Source organism: Eubalaena glacialis, chromosome 2 (assembly GCF_028564815.1).
Source record: "Eubalaena glacialis isolate mEubGla1 chromosome 2, mEubGla1.1.hap2.+ XY, whole genome shotgun sequence".
Lineage (NCBI taxonomy): Eukaryota > Metazoa > Chordata > Mammalia > Artiodactyla > Balaenidae > Eubalaena > Eubalaena glacialis.
In genome coordinates this window covers 67,920,074-67,944,606 of record NC_083717.1, presented here as the reverse complement: position 1 = coordinate 67,944,606, position 24,533 = coordinate 67,920,074, and the positions used below count along the sequence as shown (strand labels likewise).

Below are 24,533 nucleotides of genomic sequence, written 5' to 3'. Positions count from 1 at the left end.
ACACAGAGAGCAAGCGATACAGTGAGAAGGGTAAAGGAAGGAACTAAAGAGAACAGGGAGGCAGAAGGAGGAGAAAAGAAGACGGAGGTGACAGTAAGGGATAAAGAAAGAGGAAGAGATGGAGGGGAGAGTGAACGCAGTGGAAGAGGAGAGGAGACAGGACGAGGGGTCAGGGTGATGCTTCCATTTGAGCCACTCCTGGAGTCAACAGACCTCTCCACCTCTCCCATCACCTTTCCGGGCCTCGTCCTCGGCTCTGGGATCCCGTCAGGTCTGGGTCCGAGCCTCTGCAGGTGGCAGTTCCCATCACACTAGGGAGGGCTGGCCAGGTCCTGCCCACCAGCTCCTCAAACCTAAGGCTGTTCTGGGGTTTAAGGCCTGCAGCCTCCTCCCCTTCAACTAGGCTGATCTTTTGCTAAATGCTGGAAAGGCTCAGCCCCTTCTCCGGTACCCCAGCAGCACTCTGGATGCACCAGGTTCTTGGCATCATTCTCCTATCATAGAAAGAAGTTGAAAGAAGGACACAACCACCCAGGCCTGCCTTTGTTCTCATCTTCCTTCTGGGACACCTGTTTTTTAATCATCTGGTCGGTCCTGCTCCTTGGCTGAGAAGCTCTCTGTGGTCCCAATTTCCTGCACAGGTCTAACCTGGTCCTGGAACCTGTAGCTGCCACTTGCTGGGGGTGCCTGGGCCCAGGGCTGTCATGAGCAGGTGTCTGATCCCAGCCTTGGCTGGGAGTGATGGACCCTCAGAAGGAAACTGCCCTGCTGTGGACTCACGCCTACTCTGAGCAATGACCACTGCTACTCGGGTCTTCATCTGCCTGACCCCCTGGTTACTAGCTCTCCCTCCTGCGTCTGACTCTTTCTCTGAATCTGACTTCACAGCTTCCACACCCCAGACGGTTCCACTACTTCCAGTCCCCTGTTCTGGTCCAAACACCGTCTCTGACTATTTCCTTCTTCCCCAACCTCTCCCACGTTGGTCACCACTGCTCACTGCCATTCTCACCATGGTATGAGATCCCCTCTCTGCCCCCTGGAATCAGAGCATTGAATGGGCATCTAGAAGTCATCAAATGTGGCTCTAGGTGTGACCTGGCACTTAAAACCCATTTCAGCAAAAGCCCAGGTTTAGAAACAGAGCAAATGCAAAGTCCATGGGGGAGAGATTGGAGCTGGGGAAGTGGGGAGGGGCTTGATTTACCAACTGTTGAAGTTTGGTAATGAGGTGCCAGGAAGACGGGTGAGAAGCAGAGGAAGGCGGCCAGGCAGGTGGCGTCTCTGCCGCTGCGTTTGCAATCCCTGTGAAAGATGTTGATCTTGGACGGCTCAAAGTGGAGGCTGGCATTGATCTGAACCACAGGGCGGGACCTGCAGGAGGAGGGAGAGAAGCAGGGGTTGGGCGGGGTACAAGGCTGCTCTGCTGGGACCCACGGAAAGGTGGAGAGCCAGATGGAACGGGATCTGTAAAACCCCCACTGGGAGTGAGGCAGTGGTGGGGTGTGCAGGGAGGGGGTCCAGGTGTCACAGGATTGGGCAAAAAAAGTGTACAGGTGGACGAAGGGCAGGCTAAGCAACCTCACAGCCCCTTGAGGCAGCCCTTCATCATTTTCCTAGGGGCTGTGCTTGCAGCAGACCATACTGACATCCTTTGCCTTCTCATCACTTCAACCCTGCATGTACATCAGAGTAATCTGGAGAGCTTTAAAAAATCCTGATGCCCGAACTAGAACAAAACATTTTAAAATTTGTATGGAAAAACAAGACCCCCAAAAGCCAAAGCAATCCTGAGAAAGAAAAACAGAGCTGGAGGAATCAGGCGCCCTGACTTCGGACTCTACTACAAAGCTACGGTAATCAAAACAGTATGGGACTGGCACAAAAACAGAAATATAGATCAATGGAACAGGATAGAAAGCCCAGAAATAAACTCACGCACCTATGGTCAATTAATCTATGATGAAGGAGGCAAGAATATACAATGGAGAAAAGACAGTCTCTTCAATAAGTGGTGCTGGGAAAACTGGACAGCTACATGCAAAAGAATGAAACCAGAACATTCTCTAACACCATACACAAAAATAAATTCGAAATGGATTAAAGACCTAAATGTAAGACCAGACACTATAAAACTCCTAGAGGAAAACATAGACAGAACACTCTGATATAAATCGCAGCAATACCTTTCTGGATCCACCTCCTAGAGTAATGAAAATAAAAACAAAAATAAACAAGCGGGACCTAATTAAACTTAAAAGCTTTTGCACAGCAAAGGAAACAATAAACAAAACAAAAAGACAACCCACAGAATGGGAGAAAATATTTGCAAAAGAAGCAACCGACAAGGGATTAATCTCCAAAATATACAAACAGCTCATGCAGCTCAATATCAAAAAAACAAACAACCCAATCAAAAAATGGGCAGAAGACCTAAATAGACATTTCTCCAAAGAAGACATATGGATGGCCCAAAAGATGTTCAACATCGCTAATTATTAGAGAAATGCAAATCAAAACTACAATGAGGTATCACCTCACAACAGTCAGAATGGCCATGATCAAAAAGTCTGCAAACAATAAATGCTGGAAAGGGTATGGAGAAAAGGGAACCCTCCTACACTACTGGTGGGAATGTAAATTGGTACAGTCACTACGGAGAACAGTATGGAGGTTCCTTAAAAAACTAAAAATAGAACTATCATATGATCCAGCAATCCCACTCCTGGGCATATATCCAGAGAAAACAATGATTTGAAAAGATACATGCACCCCAATATTCACTGCAGCACTATTTACAATAGCCAAGCTATGGAAGCAACCTAGATGTCCATTGGCTGATGAATGGATAAAGAAGATGTGGTACATATATACAATGGACTATTACTCATCCATAAAAAAGAATGAAATAATGCCTTTTGCAGCAACATGGATGGACCTGGAGATTATCATACTAAGTGAAGTCAGTCAGAGAAAGACCAATATCATATGATATCACTTACATGTGGAATCTTAAAAAGTGATACAAAGGAATTTATTTACAAAACAGAAACAGACTCACAGACTTTGAAAACAAATTTATGGTTACCAAAGGGGAAAGGTGGGGGGAGGGATAAATTAGAGGAGTTTGGGATTAACATATACACACTACTACATATAAAACAGATAATCAACAAGGACCTACTGTACAGCACAGGGAACTCTACTCAATATTCTGTAATAACCTATATGGGAAAAGAATCTGAAAAAGAATAGATATATGTATATATATAATGGAATCACTTTGCTGTACACCTGTACAACATTGTAAATCAACTATACTCCAATATAAAATAAAAATTAAATTAAAAACATCCTGATGCCCAAGTTGCTCTCCAGGTCAGATCAAACAAGAATAGGCATCACCATGTCTTAAAGCAGTGCTTCTCAGATTTTAATACATTTGCGCATTTCCTGGGGCTCTGGTTAAAATGCAGATCCCGCATTTCTAGCAAGCTCTCAGGTGATGCTAGTGAGGTTGCTCTCTGGACCACACTTTGGAGAGCGTGGGTGTTAAAGCACCCCAGGTGATTCCAATGTGCAGCCAAAGTAGAGAACAACTCATTGTTCTAGAGACCTGCCCCGAGCCATCCATCCCAACACCGCCCCATCCAGGCAGCCAAGGAAATGCAAATGTACGCTTCTATTGTCTAAGTCAATCAGAGTTAGGGAAGGGAAATATTGCCTCTCCGAACTATGCATTTATGTAAAAAGAAATAAGTGTAGTGTGTTTTAGATGCTTCAGACTTTTAGCGTGATTATCTGTGCTAATACTCTGCTCTTCTTAGTGGAAGAGGGATGGCGCGCCTCCTCTGTGCTGTGGAGTGAGAAGGACGGGTTTGAGTCTTGGCTCCACTGGGCAGGTCACACGATCTCTCTGATGGGGAATTGTGAGAACCAAAGCAGGTGAGAACGTCTTCTGTTTGGAAACAAACACCTGAGAGTCTTTAAAAATTACTGCTGCTTGGGCCCCTGCCCTAGAAATTCTGCTTTCAGTGATCTGGGTAAAACCTGGGCAATGAGTTTTAAAAGCTCCCAGGTGATCCTAAGGGTAGTCATGTTTGAGATCCATGGAGTTTGACTATGAAGTCTTCCCAGAGGGCTCCAGCTCACAGTTTCAGCACTACTCAGGTAGCATTTAGGTTTAGACCTCACAAGCTAGGGCTTGATTGAGTCCTTTCTGTGAGACTGATTCTTTTGATGTGTGTGTGCATATACCTTGCTTCCTGTAAAGGACTTAGTTTATGTGTCGCCCTACAGACCCCAGAGGCCATGTCTACCCCCTACCCTGGGTCTTGTTCACCTGAATTGCAACGCAGTGAATACATTTAGCCCAAGCTGCTGTTGCTACCGAAGACCTAAGAGCCCCACCTGCAGAGCAGACCTTCAAGGAGAGGCCGTGGAGCCGATGCTGGACCCGCAGAGACCCTGCTTGCCTAGAGGGCCAGGGGACACCACCTGGAGGCGTGGGGCAGCTGATGCTTTGGCCATGGCACAGGGGGACATGAGGAGCCCGCAGATACGCTGCTCCCCATTGCTCCCCTAAGGGACTGTTACAGGAAGCAGAGGCTATATTCCTTCCTCCTCTCTGGAGATGCTGGAGCAGGGAGCTGCCCCAGGCGTGAGGCTGCAGCTCCTTCAGTAACTAACGACCTCTCGTATCTCTCTCCTCCTTTCCTGTTTCAGTTTCCCTTGACCCTCACTTCCGCCCCTGGAGCTGAAGCCCTTTCCAGGGCAGAGGCGCAGAAGCTTTAGCCTCAGGCTCTGTTTTCTTGGGAACTTGGATTAAGACATTTCCCGACTGGATCGTAATATTCTTGAGGACCAAGAACATGAAGATTCTCCTTGTGAAGTCATAGGATATCTCTGTTTAATGTCTTTCTTAAGTTGTATGAAAAATGTGATTGTGTTTATATAAAATTATATGCAGGTGGAAATAGGCTGGTAGGGAAATATACCAAAATGTTAATAGTGGTAATGTTAAGGTGATGAAACTCTGAGTGATTTATTTTACCAATTTTCTTTAAGTTATTGTATTTATAATGAAAAGTATCAACATATAAAAAACTAGCTCAAATTAAAATTTTTTTTGGTTCAAAAAGTATCTGACACATCACATGGTAAAATATTTAGATGGACTTTTAGAAAGCGCCCCGCCCCCCTTTTTTTAAAAGCTGTAGACCATTGCTAAGTAGAGACCCTAAGTGCAAATGTATGACAAATATCTGATGGAATGGTGCAGAAATGAGGCCCTGAAAAAGGAAACCAAGGGTCAGATGGGGTTTGGAGGAAAGAAATCCTCTCTCACAGTGGGGTAGAAGGGAGATCCTCCCAGCTGATAAGAATATCCTCAGTCTGTCCTTTAAAGTAGCTTTAGAAGCTAAGTGGAAGAAATGACCAAGTAGCCAGAACTTTTAGGAAAAATTCTAAGAGGGGCTTTTTGCCACTAAATTGCTCTAAAACCTTAGCAGTCCACTGAGAAGAGGAATTTGGACTTCAAAATAACTTAACAGTGATTCCATAAAAAGAAAATTTGTAGTCACAACGGGATAAGAACAGGGTGAATTTGGCTCACAGTGATTAAGGACAAGAGACAAAGATCCTAAAGCATATCTTTAAAACCCTGTATCCATCATGACCCTCAGGAGAGCCCAAGAGTCAAGAAAAACGGGGAACCAACCACAAAATCACGGCGTTGCCAAGGGCGCCCACAGCCAGGTCCACAAGCCCATCCTCGTCGAGGTCCAATTGCCCATGGATGCTGCAGCCAAAATACTGGAGGCCTGGAGCCAGCTCTGAGGCAGCGATTCTCTGCAGGGAGTGGAAGGAAAGAGCTGGGCATGGGCACCCTAAGGGGTAGATACAATTGGGAGCCCTGGAGACAGCCTGTTTGAAATCATCAGGAAGCTTCCCTGGCCCAAAGCTATCTCCTCTCCTGGTCCATTATGGCACCTGAAATTCCTGCCATTAAGTCATTCTTTTGGATTAAAATAGTGTGTCATAAAAAAGTGTTCCCCACTGAAGAGGGAAGGGGGAGGGGCAAGATAGGGGTAGGGGATAAAGAGGTACAAACTATTATGTATACAATAAATAAGCTATGAGGATATATTGTACAACACAGGGAATATAGCCAATATTTTATAATAACTATACATGGAGTATAACCTTTAAAAATTGTGAACCACTGTGTTGTAACTTATATTGTACATCAACTACACTTCAATTTTAAAAAAAAAGAATTCCCCACTGGGTGTAAATACACATTACCTGGCAGGTAACCCACCATTATCTCTAACTGTGGTATATCTTACTAATAAAATAGGTAGGCAAAAGTGATGACCTGAGGGGACTTGGGATGGGTCACTTTTAGGAAGAGCACTGTTTCCAGCCTGAGGCACTTCCAGAGACGAGGAGCCCAAACAGGCGTTCTCCACGTGTAGTCAATTGCATGAATACATATGAGGGCCAGTGAGGTTCGGGTCCTTGGGATTTTGTTGCTGTTGCTGGGGGAATAAAGTTAACCAGGGAGAGGGTATCCAAAGGGGTGATGGGAAGGGCTTGAAGACAAATGCACCCATTTCAAAATTTTGATTTGAGGCAAGTTCTCTTTTCCTGTGTGAGGACAGGGCGTGAGCTACCAGGACTCCAAGTCCTAGCTCCATCCATCTACTGGGGAGGGGGGGGCGTTACCTGCTTCGGTGTCTTTAGGATGCTGCCCTGGAAGCCGTGGAAGATATAGATGACTCCTCTGTGGTTGTCCTCCAGAGGGGCTCCCACCACCACATCGTTGTAGGAATCTTGATTGAGGTCCTGAACCGAGGCGATGGAGGAGCCGAATCGGGCATTCTGGTAACTGTGGGAATCCTTCAGTGTTCCATCGTAAACAAACCGGTTCTGTGAAACCAGTGGCAGGAAAAGGCTCAGGGGGACTTGGCAAGGGCTCTCTGGGTCGTGACCCCCTCTGGCCTGCAGCATCCCCTCTGCGTTTCCCCATTTCTCTCCTGCTATATAAGCCCAATGACAGAAGAGGTTCCCATCCTCCCCCGCTCCACAGGCAGGTGCCGGCCTCCCAGTTCCCGCGTGGACACCTGATCAAGGCAGGGATCAGGTGCCCCTGGAAAGCTGGCCAGCCTCCACGCTCCGTACCTGTCTCAGGTTGTAGATGTACACCCTGCCCCGCTCTCCGCCCTCGCTGAAGTACATGGGTGCGCCCACCAGCAGGACATCAGTCACACCGTCGCCATCGACGTCCACCGAGGTGATCTCGCTCCCGTAGTAAGAGCCTATCTGCGGCACAGGGATGGGGAGAGGGGTGTGGGGCTGGGCTACTGAGAGGCCTCTGCTCGCCAGTGGATGGAAACTGAGCACAGCCTTTGACTCAGAATTTTTGCTGCACAAATGAGAAGGTCCCTCCCTCTTTTCTCCTTCTGTTATCCATCCCGCCCCCACTCGGCTTTCCATTATTTAATTTTATTGATTGCCATTTATTCTGTAAGTGATAAGTGATACATTATAATGGCAAAAAGTGAGCAAAATAAAAGCAACATATGAAGAAGAAAATAAAAGTCACCCACGGTCCAAACAACCAACTATACCATGGATGTTTCAGTATATTTTTCCTCTGGACTGTTTTCTCTAGGGTGTGTGTGTGTGTGTGTGTGTGTGTGTGTGTGTGTGTGTGGTTTTAGTTTTACAATCTGGGATCAGACTGGATGTATAGTTTATATATTCTGATTTTTTAAATAAAACAATGGATCATGAGTATTTTCTCCGACGTGTTATATTTTTTTCCTACAACATGATCATTGGTGATTCTATAATATTCCAAATTACACGTGTGCCAAATGTATTTAATCAATCCTCTGTTGCTGGACATTTAGCTCATTTTCAATTTTTTATATTCCAAATAACTCTGGGCTTAGCACCTTGGGTGGTGACTTATGATTTCTTTTCAGTATTTGAGCACTTACTGTGTTCCTCTCCCACCATGGGTGCCGTGATTCCCCCCTTCAGTGAGGGCACCATCTGACCACTCGGTTAGAAACCTAAGGGTCCTCCCTGGCTCCACCCTCCACCTCTCCCACCTGCAGTCTCCCCGCAAGTCCACCTGGTGGATGCCAAACATGTCCCGAATCCATCTACTTCCCGCCTCCTCCGATGTTTCTCCCCCATGTGAGGCACCTTCCAAAGCCCCACCCCCTCCAGGATGGCCCCTCCAGCCCACCACTGCGGGGAGATAGAGTGGCCTCCAGCAGCTGACCATGCCGCTTCCTTGCTTTGGGGGAAAATGTCCAAACTCTTCAGTGTGACCTTCCTAGACCAGCCTCTGTCCCCTACCCTCTGGCTCCCACATCCCCTCCTGACATACCAAGTGATTTCTCTTCTCCAAAAGCCCCCCGGCTCCAGCTGGGTTCCCAGCTGCCCCCTGCACATACTTTTGTCTGACCTGTACCCTCTCCCTTCCCCTCTCTCCCGGTAATGTCTATCGTCCTTCAGGTCACTGCCTGTTAGAAGCACCCCTGCCCTTCCCTACTCCACTCCCTGCAATGGTCCCTCCTCCACGCTCCCCTAGCCCCGTGCTCCTGCCCCCAGCCCCGGCTCCCTCCACCAGCGCCTCTGGACAGTGGGAGCTGTGCCTGTCTTGTTCCCTCCAGGCGTGGGTGCCGTGCCTGGCACGCAGGAGGTACTCAGTAAATGTTTATAGGAGGAAGGGGTTGCTCAGGAAAGAAGAGGAGCCCTTCCCAAGGACAGGCCCTGTGTGAGACGCTTTACAGCCTCAGGTTAGCTTGTGTGAGCCTCACGCTGTCTTGGGAGAGATTATCGTCCTTATTCTACAGGGAAGGAACTGAAGCTCAGAGAGTTCAAGTCACTTGCCCAAGGTCAGAAGGCTGGTCACAGCCAAACTGGGTTGGAACTCCGATCCATCTGACACTTGAGCCAGTGATTCTCCCTCCCTGGCTTAGGGTGTTTTCAGAAGAAATTTATCCTCAAGCATTAAAAGCATTTAACCGAGGAGAACGATAAAAATACAGAAGAGGGAAAAAGGAAATCATAAACACGGGGTGGGGGGGGGAAGAGATGTGCCCACATGAAGTAATTAAGAGGCAGACAGAGAGCAAAGAGGGAGGCGGAGGGAGACCCTGTCTAAACATGTGGCCTCAGCTATGTGGGTCATGTTGATTTGGAATCCACTTAACTTAGCTGCCTTCAGCGCTGCGGTTTCTCATTCGGATGTTGGAGGTGGAACCAGGCAGTATAAATGTCATAAATTCATCAGCGAATTCCCTTCAGCTCTCAAGGTCTAGCCTAGGATTCCCGACAGAGCCAGCCCTGGGTAGAGTGTGGGCGGGCAGGGTGGAAGCTGGGGCCAGAGCAGTGCCCGGGTCCGCCAGTGCCCTGGGATGGGAAGAGGAATGGTGGAAGGATGGCTCCCTGTAGCTAGAGGGATTTAGGTTTGACCCGGTGAAGAACATGTCCTCATGGTGACAGGCCAAGGGCAGTAGAAAACGCAGGAGACAGGGCTGTTCCCAGGCTCTGGAGGGCCGGGGGTGAGCCAAGAATAACAATAAGGGCCTGGACAGGGCTCAGCTCAGGCCCAGGGTATGATGGATGCTGGATGCTGCCAGGCAGGAGGGCCCATGGCCTGGTTTGGGGATTGTTGGGGGTCAGGAGGTAGCATAATGTAGAGAGCCCCACCAAGAGTCCTGGATTCTGAACTTGACCCAGCCGTGAATCTACCCTATAACCTTGGAAAAGCTATGTTGCTTCTCAGGACCACAGTTTTCCTGGGCTATTGAAATGACTTGGATCAGAACCCTGTTTTCTGATCTTTTCACCATCACTGACTCTTATCATAGCTTTCCAGCTTGCATTCATGACCATCCAACACGAGACTCTCAGCAGCACAGCCCTGGTTGCCCACCACATCCGGGGCGGTGACATTGGCAGCCGTATAGTTCTGCATTGTGCCCAGTCCGGGAAAGGAAAGAAGTTGGCATCTTGGTGAACCCATGGGGCCGCGCTATGGGTGGAGGCATGACTCCTCTCACTTCCGGTAGCGCCAAGGTGGCTTGAGGAACACGAGTGCCCCTTCAGGATGCCTACGGGCCCTGGCAGTCCAAGCTGGGAAGCTATAGCCTGGATGCTGCCTCTGGCCCTGAACTCTAGACACGACCAGAAAGAGGCTGGTAGTTGGGGGCAGAGGTCGGGGCCAAGGCACCAGAGACAAGGGCTCCATGAAGTGCGGGCAAGCAAATTCTCCCGGGTTCTCTTGCTGCGGCAGGGACCAGGCCTGGCTTCCTGGGGAAGGACATCAGCTCTAAGGCGGGTGTAAAGGAGGCGTATACCCCCAACCAGGAAGGACGCTGGTGGGTCTGGGGATGGTCCTGAGAGGGAAGAGCTGAGCTGCAGTCCCCTCCAGCCCCACCTTCCCCTCTGTCCCACCCGTCTGCCCCGCCCCCAGCCTCCCCTGCGTTACCTGCTTGCCCTGCAGGGCCTGGTGGATGGTGAGACTCCGGTTGTTGTGCATAGTAAACAGGATGACTTTGCCTGTGTGGTTGAACCGGGGGGCTCCGGCCACGTACACCCGCCCCTGCCTGGAGGACACGACCGATGTGACTGTGTACCCTGCCACGGGAGAAAACAGGCTGGTCTCTGGCCCCGTGGCCTGGCAGACCTCACCAGGGCCCTGTGTGCGGCTCAGCTGTGCCGCTGAGGACTGGCCGCTGAACGGAGAGTGTTCAGACCAGGCCGAGCAGATGTGATACCACAGAGCGGTAGTTCCCAGGCGCAGCTGAGGAGGCCTGGAAGAGGCAGGGCCGGTGAAGGGTGGGGAGAACTCACTGCGCCCACCCCCTGCTTAAAGGCATCAAGGAAGCCAGGTGGGGCCACTAATAGGCATTGCTGACCTGGAACATGCACATCACATGCTTCACCTGCCTCACAGGTGAGTGCATGACGGAACAGGGAGGAAAGAGAAAGGCAAACCCTAGCCACATTTCTTTTTATATTGGGCAGGCTTTGTTTTTGATCCCCACCGATAGTCTCTCTGGGGATCAACCAGTGTCCTCTTCATTACCGGAACCCCCTGCTAAGTGGTCCACCGAAAACTGAAGAGTTGGCTGTGCAGAGGCGAGGAACTGCTCCGCTCGGGGCATTTAGGTGGAGTCTCAGGGATTCCTGCAGCCCCAAAGCTTTGCAAACTCAAAAGAGGGAGTGACTAGGCTTCTTTCAGTGCACTCAAAAGAGAAAGAGATGGAAACCCAGAGGCTCTTTGGGAAAGGCCACCAATCCGTGTTCTTGGGATCTGTGCCTGATCACTGTGAATTTCCAGTCGAGCGCCCAGCTCTGGGGAGTGACTGTGCAGCACCTTCAGGCAACTCTCCTGAAAGTGGGGCCCTGGAAGGTGTGCAAAGCTGAGAGTCCCACTTTCTGCCAGGCAACTGGATCATGGATCCCAGTTTTTAGATGGGTGTCAGGCCTTGTTGGCAGTTCCTGGGCGGTTTCTGGGGAACGCATGTCTCCTTCTGCCACGTGTGCATGCCTGCGTGTGTGTGCGTGCGCCTGTGTGTTTGTGGGTAACACTGTCTCTCGGGTCACCGGTTGCTTTCAGTCTGGCTGCGGGATGCACAGAGGAGCCGATGCAGTGGCCGGGAGGGTGGGTGCAACAGGGTGGGCTATTCTGGTTCCAGACACACCGTGTTTGACTCTTGGAAATGTATTCTGGGAAGTGGAGCTTGAAAGGTAGGTGAGACCAAGATATCCCATGGCGGGTGGCTAACGTGGCCGTGTATTGAGGGTAGGGCGGGGTTAGGCTTGCGGTGTGGAGCAAAGGTTTCTTCTGAGTTGAGCGCTTAGTGGCACTACTGAAAATGTTCTCAGTTGGCCCTGGGCATTTGGGCTTCCTCAGAAGGAGGGACAGTGGTGGTGGGAAGGTCTTGGGGGCTGAGTGTCCTGGGGGCAGGCGTGGGCTGACTCTCAAAGCTCCAAGCTGCGCTGAGAGAGAGCTTCCTGCTTCCCAGCCGTCTGCTGGCAGTGGTTTCAGTTCCCATGTGGCTCCTGGACCAGCAGGCGGGGCCCCCCCGAAAGCTGGACAAGCCTCCCTGAAGACCTGACAGGAGGACCCGTGGCCAGAAGTCCATAAGCTTCCCCAGTGTGGAGGCGGAGAGCCTGGCCGGCCTGTCTCCTTCCCCAAACTCCCCCTCTCCCCTGGGGCACATCGGGAGGAATCTTCCAGAGACCAATCTTCCAGACTGCCCTCACTGCACGAACCCCCAGAGGGAGGAGGAGAAGGAAGAGAAAGGCACTCTCTCAGGACTCACACCCGAGGTGGTGACTATAGTTAAGGTGAGACCGTTGGGCCTCATGAAGGCCCATCATCCTGGCTCTGCGCCCCCAGGATCTTCTGGGAGGAGGAGTGACCTTCCCACCACAGAGAGATCCACTGCCAAGTCTGGATGGCCCATGTTCACGGAGAAGTGGAGTCCGAGGCTGCATCAGTGATGAGTAACTTCACAGCTGGTGGACTCAGTTCAGAAACTCAGGACTCACAGACAATGGGAGCCCTGGACATTCGCCCCCTGCTCCCTTCGTTCTGGTTCAGCCCTTTCAGAAAGGCCATGGCAGAAGGGCCTCAGCATGGATGGTGGAGGCCCTGCTCCTGCAGAGCTAGAGGTGACTGGGATCTGTCAGGTTAAGGTCTCACAGCTGGGACCTATCACCATCAGGTCAACGATTCATGCTTTTCTTTTTACGACCACTCTAAGGTACTTAATGGGAACTGACTTCTGCCTTGATTGTAAACCTTAACACATCCTCGACTTGCATTTTGCCTTGGGGAGCCAGGCTTCGTGCACTCAAACCTGAAAACACAACAACAGCTGCCCTAGAGTCTAGAAGCATCAACCGAAACAACACATTTCAGGTTGGGGTGCGTTGCTTGTCATTTATTCTGCCTGCTTATGGAGAGCGTGTGACGTGCCAGGCATGGCGCTGGACGTGGTGGATGCCAGGCTGGAGAGGCAATGGCCCCTGACTGTGTCTGAATCAGCACAGATATGCTCAGACAGGCCCCTGGTCTCAGGTGTGGGCAGGTTCTGGATCCCTCAGGTCCCCTCCTCGCCCACCGCCCGCCAGCCACCCCTCAGCTCTGGCTCTTACCCAGGTACGCGCCGTGGTTCTTGAGCTCCTCAGGGAACTCCTTCAGGTAGGACTCTCGGAGAGGAATGACCTTCCCGCCGCTGGTTTCCTTTAGCACAGCTCCATTCCAGTCATAGGCACCAACGGCTCCCAGCAGAATCCCATCCTGACATTGGGAAGGGGATGCACATCAGCTCGTGTCCCCCAGGTGCCCCTCACCAGGAAGCCGCACCACGTCCGCAACCATGAAGCATCCATCTGCCCGTCCCCTCTGGCACCTTCTCCTGGGTTTGTTATTTAATAGCCCAACTTCCAGCCAGGATTCTTGGCTTTTGAAGGGGCCAAGGAACTTTGAAGGAATGTTCTAGAAACAAACTCCAAATCCAGGACCAAAGCTCCATTCCATTTTGGGCTTCAGAACCCCTCTAGGAAATCTCTTGTCGCCATCCCTTCCTTCTGACACTCCTTTAAGTGGTGTCCCTATGCTTTTCCTCCTTCCCATTCCTTCGCAGTGTCTGAGTTGCTTTCCTGAGTGTGTAAATCCTACTTCTTCATTTCTTCAGTAAAAAGTCACTGTGTGTCTATCTTGTGTCAGACACTTGCTTGGTGCTGGGGATACTGTCCCTGCCCTCACAGAGCTCACAGATATAAATAAATATACAAATAAACATAATACTTGCAAACTGTGATAAATGCCACACAATGAGGGATATGATAAATGTCATGGTGAGGTTGAATTTAGATTGAGAGGGGGCTCAGGAAAAGCGTTTTGAGCAAGTGATGCTTACCCAGACACCCGGAGGGATGGGACTTTTTTTTTTGTTTTTTAGCGATATTTAAGTTTACTTTAATACAAACATCACATACTTCTACCTTCTCGGAAATGGTTGCTTCATCTTAACTAAGGAAATGGAAAACTATTATGACTTAAGTCTTCATTCTGTGATTTGTGTGTTTGGACAAGTTTAAGACAGCAAAAGCTCCAGAGGTCCTGCCACCAAACCTACAGCATTGTGCAAATGCCCTGAGGCTGGAGAGAGTTCAGAGCCTTTGGCTTAAGGAACTGAAAGCTGTTTGATGGGGCTGGAGTCTTGAGTAAGAGGGCAAGGTGGCTCAATATGAGGCTAGACAAATAAGCCAGGGCCACATTTGTGACAGCCAGCACCCCAAGGACAGGAGCTTGTCTTTAGTTGCAGGGTAAGCAGATGCTGCGATGCCTGGGCAGGAAGATGGGGAGCTCTGGCTCCTTGAGGGGAAGCCTCCAGGGTCATTTCCGAGGACCGGGTCCACTCACTCCCTGGGTTGTCCCTGCACCCTATCCCCCCCCGCCCCGAAACCATCCACATAACTAGTGGGTATAGGAAGACAAACAGCAAGCACTCAGAAGAGGAAGAGAAGTGACTAGGGACAATGAGGGGCTGAGGAGGGGGCATGGAAGCAGGGAGGGGCTGCCTTCCTGGGTCACCTTGGTGATCATGTGCCAGGGGCATCCAGCTTTGCCTCCCAGCTTTGGGCTGTTAAAGCACAAGCTGGTGAAGTCACCTCTCTCCCACTGAGCCCTCCTTCAACCCAGCTGGTCGGTGGGATTTGCGGTTTCCCCACCACTTGTGGTCCAAGGCACTCAATTTCTCCTTGCCCCCAAAGCAATGGTGCCAATAGAAAAATGTGACTCTGGCCTTGGGACAATCAGAGCCATAACTAAACACACAGGCGGAATCCCCAGGCACTAATTTCATTACTGGCGGTGGAGAGGGCAAGATTGTGAACCATAATAATCTAAGCTTCCTTTTCTCATTTCCAAGGTGTCACTTTAAAGAGTAAAGTTGATCATATATAAGGATTAAAAAGTCCTATTATTCTAGAGGTAGAACTGACTGTTCAGACAGGATGTTTTTACAGTTATAAATAAGCTGCTCTTGGGTGAGTCCGATGTGCTGGGTTCTGTTTAAAGTCTCACTTTCTCATTAGCTTTCTCCCTCCCACTCTGTGTGCCTCAGCCTGGGAGAGTCTGACAATCTGCCGGGTCCAGGATCCGGGCCAGGGCCTCAGGGACTCGCGCCAACATTCCTTGCACTTGGGATGTGCTCCATTCTTTGAGGGACCCTTTCTCACCCAGTCACTCATTTGTGAGAGACCAGAGGGACAGATATTTATTATCTGCACTAGACTAATGAGCACCCGAGGTTCAGAGAGGGAAAGGGAGTTGCCCGAGGTCACACAGCAAGTCAGAAGCAGGGCTGGGACGGGGTTGGTCAGAGGAGAAAATGACTATCTGCTTCACCAGAAGCCCCTAGATTCTGCTTCTGATGCAACAGCAGACCAGTCTCTGCTTCACGGGAGGCCTTTGAAGATGAATGTCTGGCTTTGTAGATGACCGGAAGCCTTTGCAATGTACTGAGAAGGGCTGGCTCAACCTGGGTGCCTGGGGTTCAGCTGGGGAGACCTGATGCTGACTCACCACATGTGGGGCTGGGGAATTCCATCAGGATTTCTGCATTTGGCAGCACTGGGCAAGGGTGGAGGTCCCAGGCTCTCACCTGTGCCATTCTACCCGGCAGTGGCTCTAGGCTTGCGCTCTAGTGGGAGGCCATTTCCTGAGCAGGGTCTCCTGGGGGCCCTGCTGTGGAGAGGGCGCACTCTGAGGAGTGGGCGGGCTGAGAGGGCAAGCCAAGGCCACAAGGCAAACCTCAGGTTGTCACAATCTTTTCCCAGTTGGGGGAGCCCAGACATTTTGAGTTTGGAAAAAATCTGGAAGGGTGGGGCCGAAAAAAGGACGAAAGCTTTGACAGAAGAAGCCAGGCATGCAAGCCCAGCTGGAAAACAAACAGCAGGGCATTCTGGGGAAGAGCCGTGTCCCATGCCCCAGGCCTGGCACCGGCTCCCTGACTTACGGCCTCCTTTCCTACGAGGCCTCTGGGGCCCCCACCAGATATTACCGGGGTGTACCTGGGTGGCCTTGCACAGATGGACCCTCGGCACCAGCTGACTTTCCTGGTGCTCTGTGAGGAAATGAGGACACAAGCTTGGTGGCCCTCAGGAGGTCTAAGGCCAAGTCTGTGCCCTCCCTGAGGACGACCTGTACCTGTACGTGCCTGAGCCTGGCACTCACCATCAGATCCCGCCAGCTCAGCTCTCAGCTGCCCTCTGACCAGCCCTGCAGCAGTATTACCTTCCCAGCTGAGCTGAGTGCTCCCTGGTGTGTGGCCACATCTCCCCAAACTCCATGTTCCAGCCAGTCCCTGCCCCCAGCCAGGGTCGGGTGGCATCCCCAGCAGAGGAAGCAGCATATTCTAGAACAGTGCTTCCCAGCTGTGGGTCGTTTAGCCCCCCAGGCAATATTTAGCGGTGCCTGCAAACAGCTCTGGTTGTCCCAGCTGGGGGTGGTGTTGAGGTTACTATGGCCTCTGGTGGGTAGAGGCCAGGGATGCTGCTGGGCACCTACGACACACAGGACAGCCCTGCAGCAAAGAAGTACCCAGCCCAGGGGGTCAAGAGGTTGAGAATCCCTGGCCTGGGGGTTACAGCATGATCTCTGGTGTCAGACATTCCTGAGTTCCACTTCTAGCTCCAAAACTTCTAGCTGTGTGACCTTGGAAAAGTTCCTCACTCTCTCCTAGCCTAAGGGTCCTCAGCTGTAAATAGTTTTGTGGTGAGAACTAGCATTTTGAATCCTTGGCAGGGCACCTGGCAGCCAATAAGGACTGGGTACATAGTAGTTCTTCTCATTCATTAATTCACCCATAAAGCACTTCCAGGGAGGCAGGAGTCAAAGAATCAGATCTCACAGTCAGGTTGGACCTACAGATGAGTCAGTACAGCCGCCTGTGAGGAATGATCTGAAAGAGGCAAGGACAACTTATTTTGAGGACCCACTGGAGCGGGTGACCAGCCGAGGGGGTGGGTGGGTGCCTGGTGGAGTTAGGAAAGGATTTTAAGAAAACCTTACTTGACTTATTAGGAAGTCTCGAAATGCACACTTCCCAATTCCAAGCCTCAAGATTCAATTCCACACATATTTTTCAGACATCTGCTCAAAGACTGAGGTTCACAGAGGTTAAATGATTTGTCTGAGGCCACACGGCCAGGCAGTGTTTTCCTCCGGCCTGGTAGTAATGGAATGAGAACATCAGATGCTAGTAGTTCTTGGCATTGGAGAGGCAGGACTGTGGAGGCAGGTGGAGGTGGCCCCTGGTGGTTCTGTTCACAGGGAGACCACCTAGAGGGCACCGAGGGCTGGCCTCCTCCCCCAGCCTCCCTCGCCTGCATGTCCATCACCAGAGTGGCCGTGGGGCGGGCAGGACTCTGTTCCCGAGAGCCCCTTCTAAGGCAAATGCATCATTAAGAGGTTGGATTATGCTTTAACTAGCTGCTCAGATTCTCTCAGTAGAAGATGTTTTCAACAAGCCTAAAGTGGAGCCTGAGAAAGGGATGAGTGCCCAGAGGTTTAGGTGGGGTTGGGCAGGAAAGACCCAGAAACAGGCCTGCAACATTTCTGTGGAGAGGGGTCCCGCACCATTCGTGGTGCTGGAAGACAGTGGTCAGGGCGTGAGGAGGGGGCGTCGAGGAGCGGGTGTGGGGAGCAAAGGGCACGCTGTTACTTGACTACTCATTCCAGATCAGAGGGTGGGTTATTTCTACTCAGAGGTCCTGGAACAAGACCCAGGAGTGAGGCGCTGGGCACCAGGGCACAGCCTGAGGACATGGGGCTGGGCTTCGGAGGACCTCAATGAACCAGAAATGATTCCTGCCACCAGGAGTCAACTTGTAAACAATCCAGAACAGCATGGTGGCAGACTTTGGCTACCATGTCCTGGCCTCGTATGGGAGCAGCCCTGACTGCCTGCCCCAGAGCTGGCAGGGGGAAGAGTCCACCATCTAGGGCTAAGAGGACTCAGAAGGGCTTTACAGCCTTTAGGTGTCAACCCCTCATTTCACCATTATGGATGAGTTTCTTTTATTTTTGATTGAATCAGATATGCAAAGCGAATTCAAATGCAAAACTCTTAGGAAAGATGACAACTTTAAGGCTTCAACAGCTGAGAACCTTACATAATAGCCAATAACCTTAGCTATCTCGTCCACAGCCCCAGGAGGGCTGCTGAAAAGGGCACAGGCTGAAGAGGCAGCGGGATGGCTGGGGCTGTTGGTCTGGGAATAAGACTCACCCCCAACCCATCCTCTTGGCTTGTTTCAAATGTAACTGAGGCTGGGCCTGCCGGCCCATCAGTGTGTAGTTTAAAGGAAAAATGATCTGTTCCCATCTTGGGTGAGTGGTCAAGTCTTTTGTGTAGACAAGATCCACCCTAATAAAACTGCTTCCTTCTGTAAACTTTTGGTGTTGGGGAGATTTATGGAGTGCAGTGTAGGAGAGTCCATCACGGAAGGGGGCTCCCCTGAAGCTCCATCCATCACCACGGGCATCAATTATATATGGTCCTCTTCCTTCCTTCACACCTTGTGGCCCATGGGGATTACAGAGTTAGAGGTATGGATCCCTTCTGCAAGCTTTCTGACAGATTCATGCAGCTTTTTCTTGGTTACCCAGCTTGACAGGGAGTTCATCACCTCAGCAAGCAGCCAGCACTAACAGAAGCCACTCCAGCTCTTAGCGGATTTTGCATTCATTTCCAAATGCTAAGGGAACCATTGGCTTACAAATCCATTCTGAAACGTGGCCAGGGATCCATAGCTAATTTTCCTGATGGTAATTTCTGGAATATTCTCTTTCCCCTTTTTGCTAATCAGGACTAGAGTTTCCTGGGGCTCCAGGTCCCTGGGTTTTCCCAGCAGCTCTGAACTTTGGCCATCAGCCTGGAAAGTAATGCCTGTGGCCTGGAGCTTTAGTGCATCCGGAGGCCAGGGAATGTCTTGGGGTCTCCTCTCCTAACCTGGGCTCTGGTCCTTCCTTCCTCTTGTTGCTTTCACCCTTCCTAACTTGAAGGCTGCTTTCATTGCTAGGTAAGATGGCAGCAGACCAGGTTATCAGACCCTGGGCCTTTCCTCTGCCATTTGTGAACATTCTACTGGGTCCTTCCCCTGGGACTAGGGATCTATCCTTCTGACAGAGCTCAACAGGCCCAGGGCAGCTGAAGACTCTTTCAGCACATTTGCAGGAAACAGCTGCCTGAGGCTGTCTGTGGAGCATTTCCAGGGGAGATGGAGCCCAGGGGTTCAAACAAGAGATGGACTCGGGCTCAGGACCAGTTCTGGGCAAAGCTGAAAGGCCAGACCTTCCTGCCTCCAGTTCCCAGAGAGGTCCGACTGACCCTGAGAGCTGCGGAGTTGGACTCTGAGGGACAGGACAGCTGTGGCCAATATTTTATTTTATTTTTATAATTTATTTATTTATTTATTTATTTTGGCTGCATTGGGTCTTTGTTGCTGAGCGTGGGCTTTCTCTAGTTGTGGCGAGCGGGGGCTACTTTTCGTTGCGGTGCACGGGCTTCTCATTGTTCCTGTTGCGGAACACAGGCTCTAGGCGCGCGGGCTTCAGTAGTTGTGGCACACGGGCCCTAGAGCGCAGGCTCAGTAGTTGTGGCACATGGGCTTAGTTGCTCCGCGGCATGTGGGATCTTCCCGGACCAGGGCTCGAACCCGTGTCTCCTGCATTGGCAGGCGGATTCTTAACCACTGCACCACCAGGGAAGCCCCTGTGGCCAATTATGATGTCATCAGCAGCCTGGAACTGAAAAACCTCTGTGCTCTAAAATAGCAACCCAATGGCCAGTCACAGTGCCAGACAGCCCACCATCATTGCACAATTCCTTTGGATTTGGAAGGATTTTATTTATTTAGAAATTTTTTTTAAAAAGTATAAAAGAGTCTCAGATTCAAATGTAATCACTGTCTCTTTCAAAGTCCTATCAGATAAAAACTTCCAGATGTCTGTCAGTTGAAAACAAGACACGGGTGATAGAAGAACTGGGGTCTGTATCTACAGGGTGGGGAGAGGCACCCTGGTTTCTCTGATTAGGATAAGAGAACAAGAGTTGAGCACGTGGAAGAAGCTGCACAGGGCAGCACATGACCTTGACCTCAATAACAAGCTGGGGCTCTGAGCTCCTGGTCTCTCCCCTGCAGCCGGGGAACTCATTGATCCTGCAAGGACTCATCTTGTTGACACACTCTGCTGCTTGGGTCACTGTCAGGGTTCAGCTGAACTCCCCCGAATCCCTGAAGCTTGTCTTAACCTCCCTTCTCTTTAGGTTCCCTGATTCCTGGGCACACACAGATCACAGTATTAGAAGCAGGAAACTGAACTTACCATTTAAGAGTCTTTCTCCCTAACTAGACTGTGAGCTGCTGTCAGCTGAAATGTTACCTTCGTCTCTCTGTATATTGGGTTGGCCAAAAAGTTTGTTCGGGTTTTCCCTACGATGTTACGGAAAAACCCGAACGACCTTTTTGGCCAACCCAATACATCCCCATTGCCTCGCACAGAGCTGGGCACACGGGGAGATGCTCGAAAAATGACCTCGAAATGGAAGATGGAGACATGGGACATTCACTCTCTCTTGCTGTCCCCAACATCAGGGCTGCTCCGAGACCCCCTCCCCAACCCTGTCTGTGCTCAGACTTCCCCCAGGCCTGTGCACACAACTTCCTCTCTTCTGCTTGCTGCCACCCATGGCTGCTGAAATCCTTGTCCTCAGGGGCCTGTCCAAGTGCCTGCCTCCCCTGATCCTTCCCTGACACCCCCCTCCCCTAGCCTGGGCCTTTCCTTCTGTAAGATCCTGATCACATGTTGCCTTAATTAGTATTAGATGAGTCCAGGTGGTTCCCCATTGAGCAGGGGGTCTCCACAGGGGCTCCATGGATGGGGGGAGGCTCCTGAAGTAGAATGCCTGTACCCAGGAGAAGTCTGTAGTTTCTGTTATCTTATTCTCCAAGCTCAGAACTGCTGTTCTGCATTGTTTGCAAACTGACTCCTGTTTGGCAAGAATAATTTCCGCTCCCTTTTGATACCTTAGTTGCATTTGACAAATGCTTGTTGGATTTAATGAAATTGATTTTCCTTGCTGCGTTTTCCAATCAGCCCTGACCCCGGAGTCAGGAGACCAGGCCTAGTCCAGCTGGAGCACAGGACTTGCCGCCTGACCTGTACGAATGGATGCCCTCGTCCCTCCTGGTACTCGGCCCCTTACCCTCAGACTGGGAGCTCCTTGAGGGCAGGGCTCTCACCTCTGAACCTCCTGGCATCCAGCACAGGGCCCAGCACAGAAAAGGCACTGAAAAGATTTGCTGATATAACAACCTAAAATGGGACAACTATTACCATCTGCCTACTTTGCAGGGCTGTTTCTGAGCATGAATGAGGCACAGAAATTTTCTGGAAATATTAAAGTGCTCGGCACATATTACATGACTGTTATCAATATAGGGCAGTTATATTTATATTTTGCTGTATTCAAGCAGGCACGAGACAGTCCAGATGCAGCTCAGGAAACGCTGAGCGTGAGTCGCGTTTCCATCCATCTGCCTGCTGTCTGCTGTGCATCTGTCCCCCTCCCTCCGATTTGGGATCTCTGACTGAGGGCCCCTTAGATTCCAAACGCTCTCACGGAGCAGCTGCTCGTTGTTGGGGAGAGAGCATGAGACTGATATTTCTCTCACTTCTGTAACTTCAGCAGTTCACTCAACCTTCCTGGGACTTGGCTTCTTTATCTGGAAACTGGGAACAAGGAATCCTGCCCTGTCCACCTCACAGAGGAGTTGGGAGAATTCGGTGGGTTACTGAAAGTGACATATGGATGGATTGATAGGCCTTTTCTGGCAAATTAGGAGGCGCAAGTCCACTCCCATGGGGGCCAGCCTGGGCAGAGCATATGCATGCAAACCCAGGACACCTGTCTGTCCAAAGCATGCCACGGGGGCATGTGCTGATACTGACAACACAGGCTTTCCCTGCATGGTACTCCACGGCGGGGCTATATCCCAAACAGCTTATAAAGCATGCAGCTATGCACTCCTCTGCCCCTCTGGAAATCCTATGAGGTTTCAGCCTCATCTTGAGAATCAGAACCAGGTGAAGCACATGCCCCAGACAGAACATGACGCTTGTGACACCATATGTCTGCTTGGGACCTCTGCAACACGATGCCGAGTCCGCAAAGAGAGAAGCCCACGTGGGCTGCCTTCCAGAGCACACCTGGCACATCTGGACACCCTCCCAACATCGATGCAGGGCCGTGCCCCTGCACACACAGGCCACCAGGGGCATGCAGGGCACTATTACAGCCCAGGCAAGTGGTTTTGCCACGTTGACCTAGTTTTTGCACGAAGCTCTATGGACTGAATGGGACCCTTGGTCCTGGGGGGACACATCCCCATGCACGGGGGGGCTTGAGACAGCTTATTATAAGTTGATGACCTTGACATCCCTCTTCCACCCACAGAAGACGAGAGGCAGAGAGACCCCAAGAAAGAGAGAAAGGGGGATGAGAGACAGCCCAAGAATGGCGAGATGATGACCCAGAGAGCTGGGAAGAGTGAGAGGGCAGGAGGGCAGCTCTAAACCCGTCCTTACCTCCACTATGTGAGAGGAAAAGCCCGTCTGTGACATCTCCAGCCCGAAGGAGGTTTCATTCTTGTTGGTGCCTGAAACAGAGGGACAGAAAGATGTTAGCTCCGCACCTGATTTCTTAGCACCAGACATGCCTGCAGCTCAGTCCCCAGCACCTGTGACCCGGAAGCACTTGCAGGGAGGTGAGAGGGGGCCCCGGGCCTGGACCAGCTCATCTGCCCCAGCAGCAGGCACCTTCCAGGTGGTCGTGTAGGTTTATTATTAGCAGCTCACTCCCTGCTGAAAAGGACTTGCAACGACTTATATTACAGGGCACGCATACTATAGGGATGTCAACGTAGGGGAAAGATCCAGAAAAGTGCACGGAAAGAAGTAATCTGCATTGTTGGCAAGAAATGGAATTTCCCACTTTGTTCATTCCTACTGTTCACCAGATTTGGTTCCAGATGCTTCTGGATGGTTCCCAAATATCAAATTGACCCTTAGGAGGAAGACCTGTCACCACCACAGATTTGCACAAGAATCCCATGCGTGCTGAAAGCTCCTCCCTGCACAGGGCCTCCTGACGTGTCACTGGAGCCAATGTTCTCGTCACACGAGGCGACCATTTCGAGAATAAACTCACTGATTTGGATGTTTAATTCTAAGGTGAGGATCAAACAGGTTCATACTTTCTATTCCTTTATCATGGGTTATGAGGGCTTTTCTTCTCTTTCCCTGTGTCTGTAGCTCGCCATCTCCAATGCAGAGCAGACTGCCTGGGCTCTGGGATGCTGCCCTCTATCTCTTTTGACAATCCCCCCATATGGTAGAGCCCAGTATGGCAAGGGCCCCTCTACAGCAATATATGGTGCCAACGAGACCCATGCAAATCAAAACTGGAGTTTGAATTATTAAGGAGAGAGGCAATGTGAGGAAACCCCGCCAAAAGGTCGAGTGGGAGTAGTGGGACTTGGGGAGTGAGCGTTTCAGGCGGTGGAGTCTGGCTCGGCTGGGCTCAACTCGAGTTGCCAGATAAAATACGAGACGCTCAGTTAAATTCGAATTTCAGACAAACAACTAATGTTTTTTTAGTACAAGTCTGCCACAAATGTAGTATTTTATATTTGCTAAGTCTGGCAATGCTCGTTCAAACCCCAATTCCTTCCTGAGCTGTCGGAGCTCTGGCAAGTCATTTGGCCCCTTCGAGCTGCAGTTTCCTCCACGGTTAAGAGGAGAGAATTATCAGCAGAACCAGCCTCCGGGGCTGTTTGGAAAGTGCACAGCCTCGCGTCCAGCACAGGAGCGCCCCAGTGTTGGCGGTCATCACAAAGGGAGGACTCCTGCTAAACCCTCCCACCCCGGGGGGCTGGATTTCGCTCTGTGGGCTTCACCTGCTGTGAGCCCAGGAGCGTGGACCCCTCTCGAGAAGCAGCGCTCACCTTCCAAGCTGAAGATCCTGTCCCCCAGGGCGTCGACAATGTCCTTCAAGGCCGCCTCATCAGTGACGTTGAAGAAGTGCTTGTCATCGGGGTCACTGGCGATGTATTTGATTTCGTTTAGAAAAGCTTCTGGATTGATCCCCCTGCGGTTGTAGTAGCCCAGGACCTGCCAGGGAACAGGGGCAGGGGCAACAAACCGGGACATGGCACAGACCTCCCCACACACCCATGGCCCCAGACTCGGACCCTGTTCTAAGACAGGGTTCCGGGGCTTGGGAGTGTTTTCTAGTTTTCGGAGGTTTTAGAACCTCCCTGGCAATGGAGAAAAAACCCCCCACAGCTGTTGCGGATAAACCTGGGCAGGACGGAAAGGAGATTCTCAACTGCTCTTTAGGAGAAGATGTAACAAGGAG

The 24,533-nt window shown here is 51.0% G+C and overlaps 1 protein-coding gene across 1 annotated transcript in view; it reads right to left on the bottom strand.

Annotated features, from left to right (window-relative positions):
* ITGA11 (integrin subunit alpha 11) overlaps window positions 1–24,533 on the bottom strand; it is a 127,176-nt gene that overhangs the window by 22,921 nt on the left and 79,722 nt on the right. The window contains exons 9-16 of the mRNA XM_061181966.1: window positions 24,121–24,286; window positions 22,703–22,773; window positions 13,198–13,342; window positions 10,517–10,665; window positions 7,186–7,326; window positions 6,730–6,933; window positions 5,720–5,850; window positions 1,208–1,374 (exon numbers count right to left, since the gene is read on the bottom strand). Of these exons, the coding sequence (XP_061037949.1) occupies window positions 1,208–1,374; window positions 5,720–5,850; window positions 6,730–6,933; window positions 7,186–7,326; window positions 10,517–10,665; window positions 13,198–13,342; window positions 22,703–22,773; window positions 24,121–24,286 (1,174 nt within the window). The remainder of the gene's footprint in view (window positions 1–1,207; window positions 1,375–5,719; window positions 5,851–6,729; window positions 6,934–7,185; window positions 7,327–10,516; window positions 10,666–13,197; window positions 13,343–22,702; window positions 22,774–24,120; window positions 24,287–24,533) is intronic.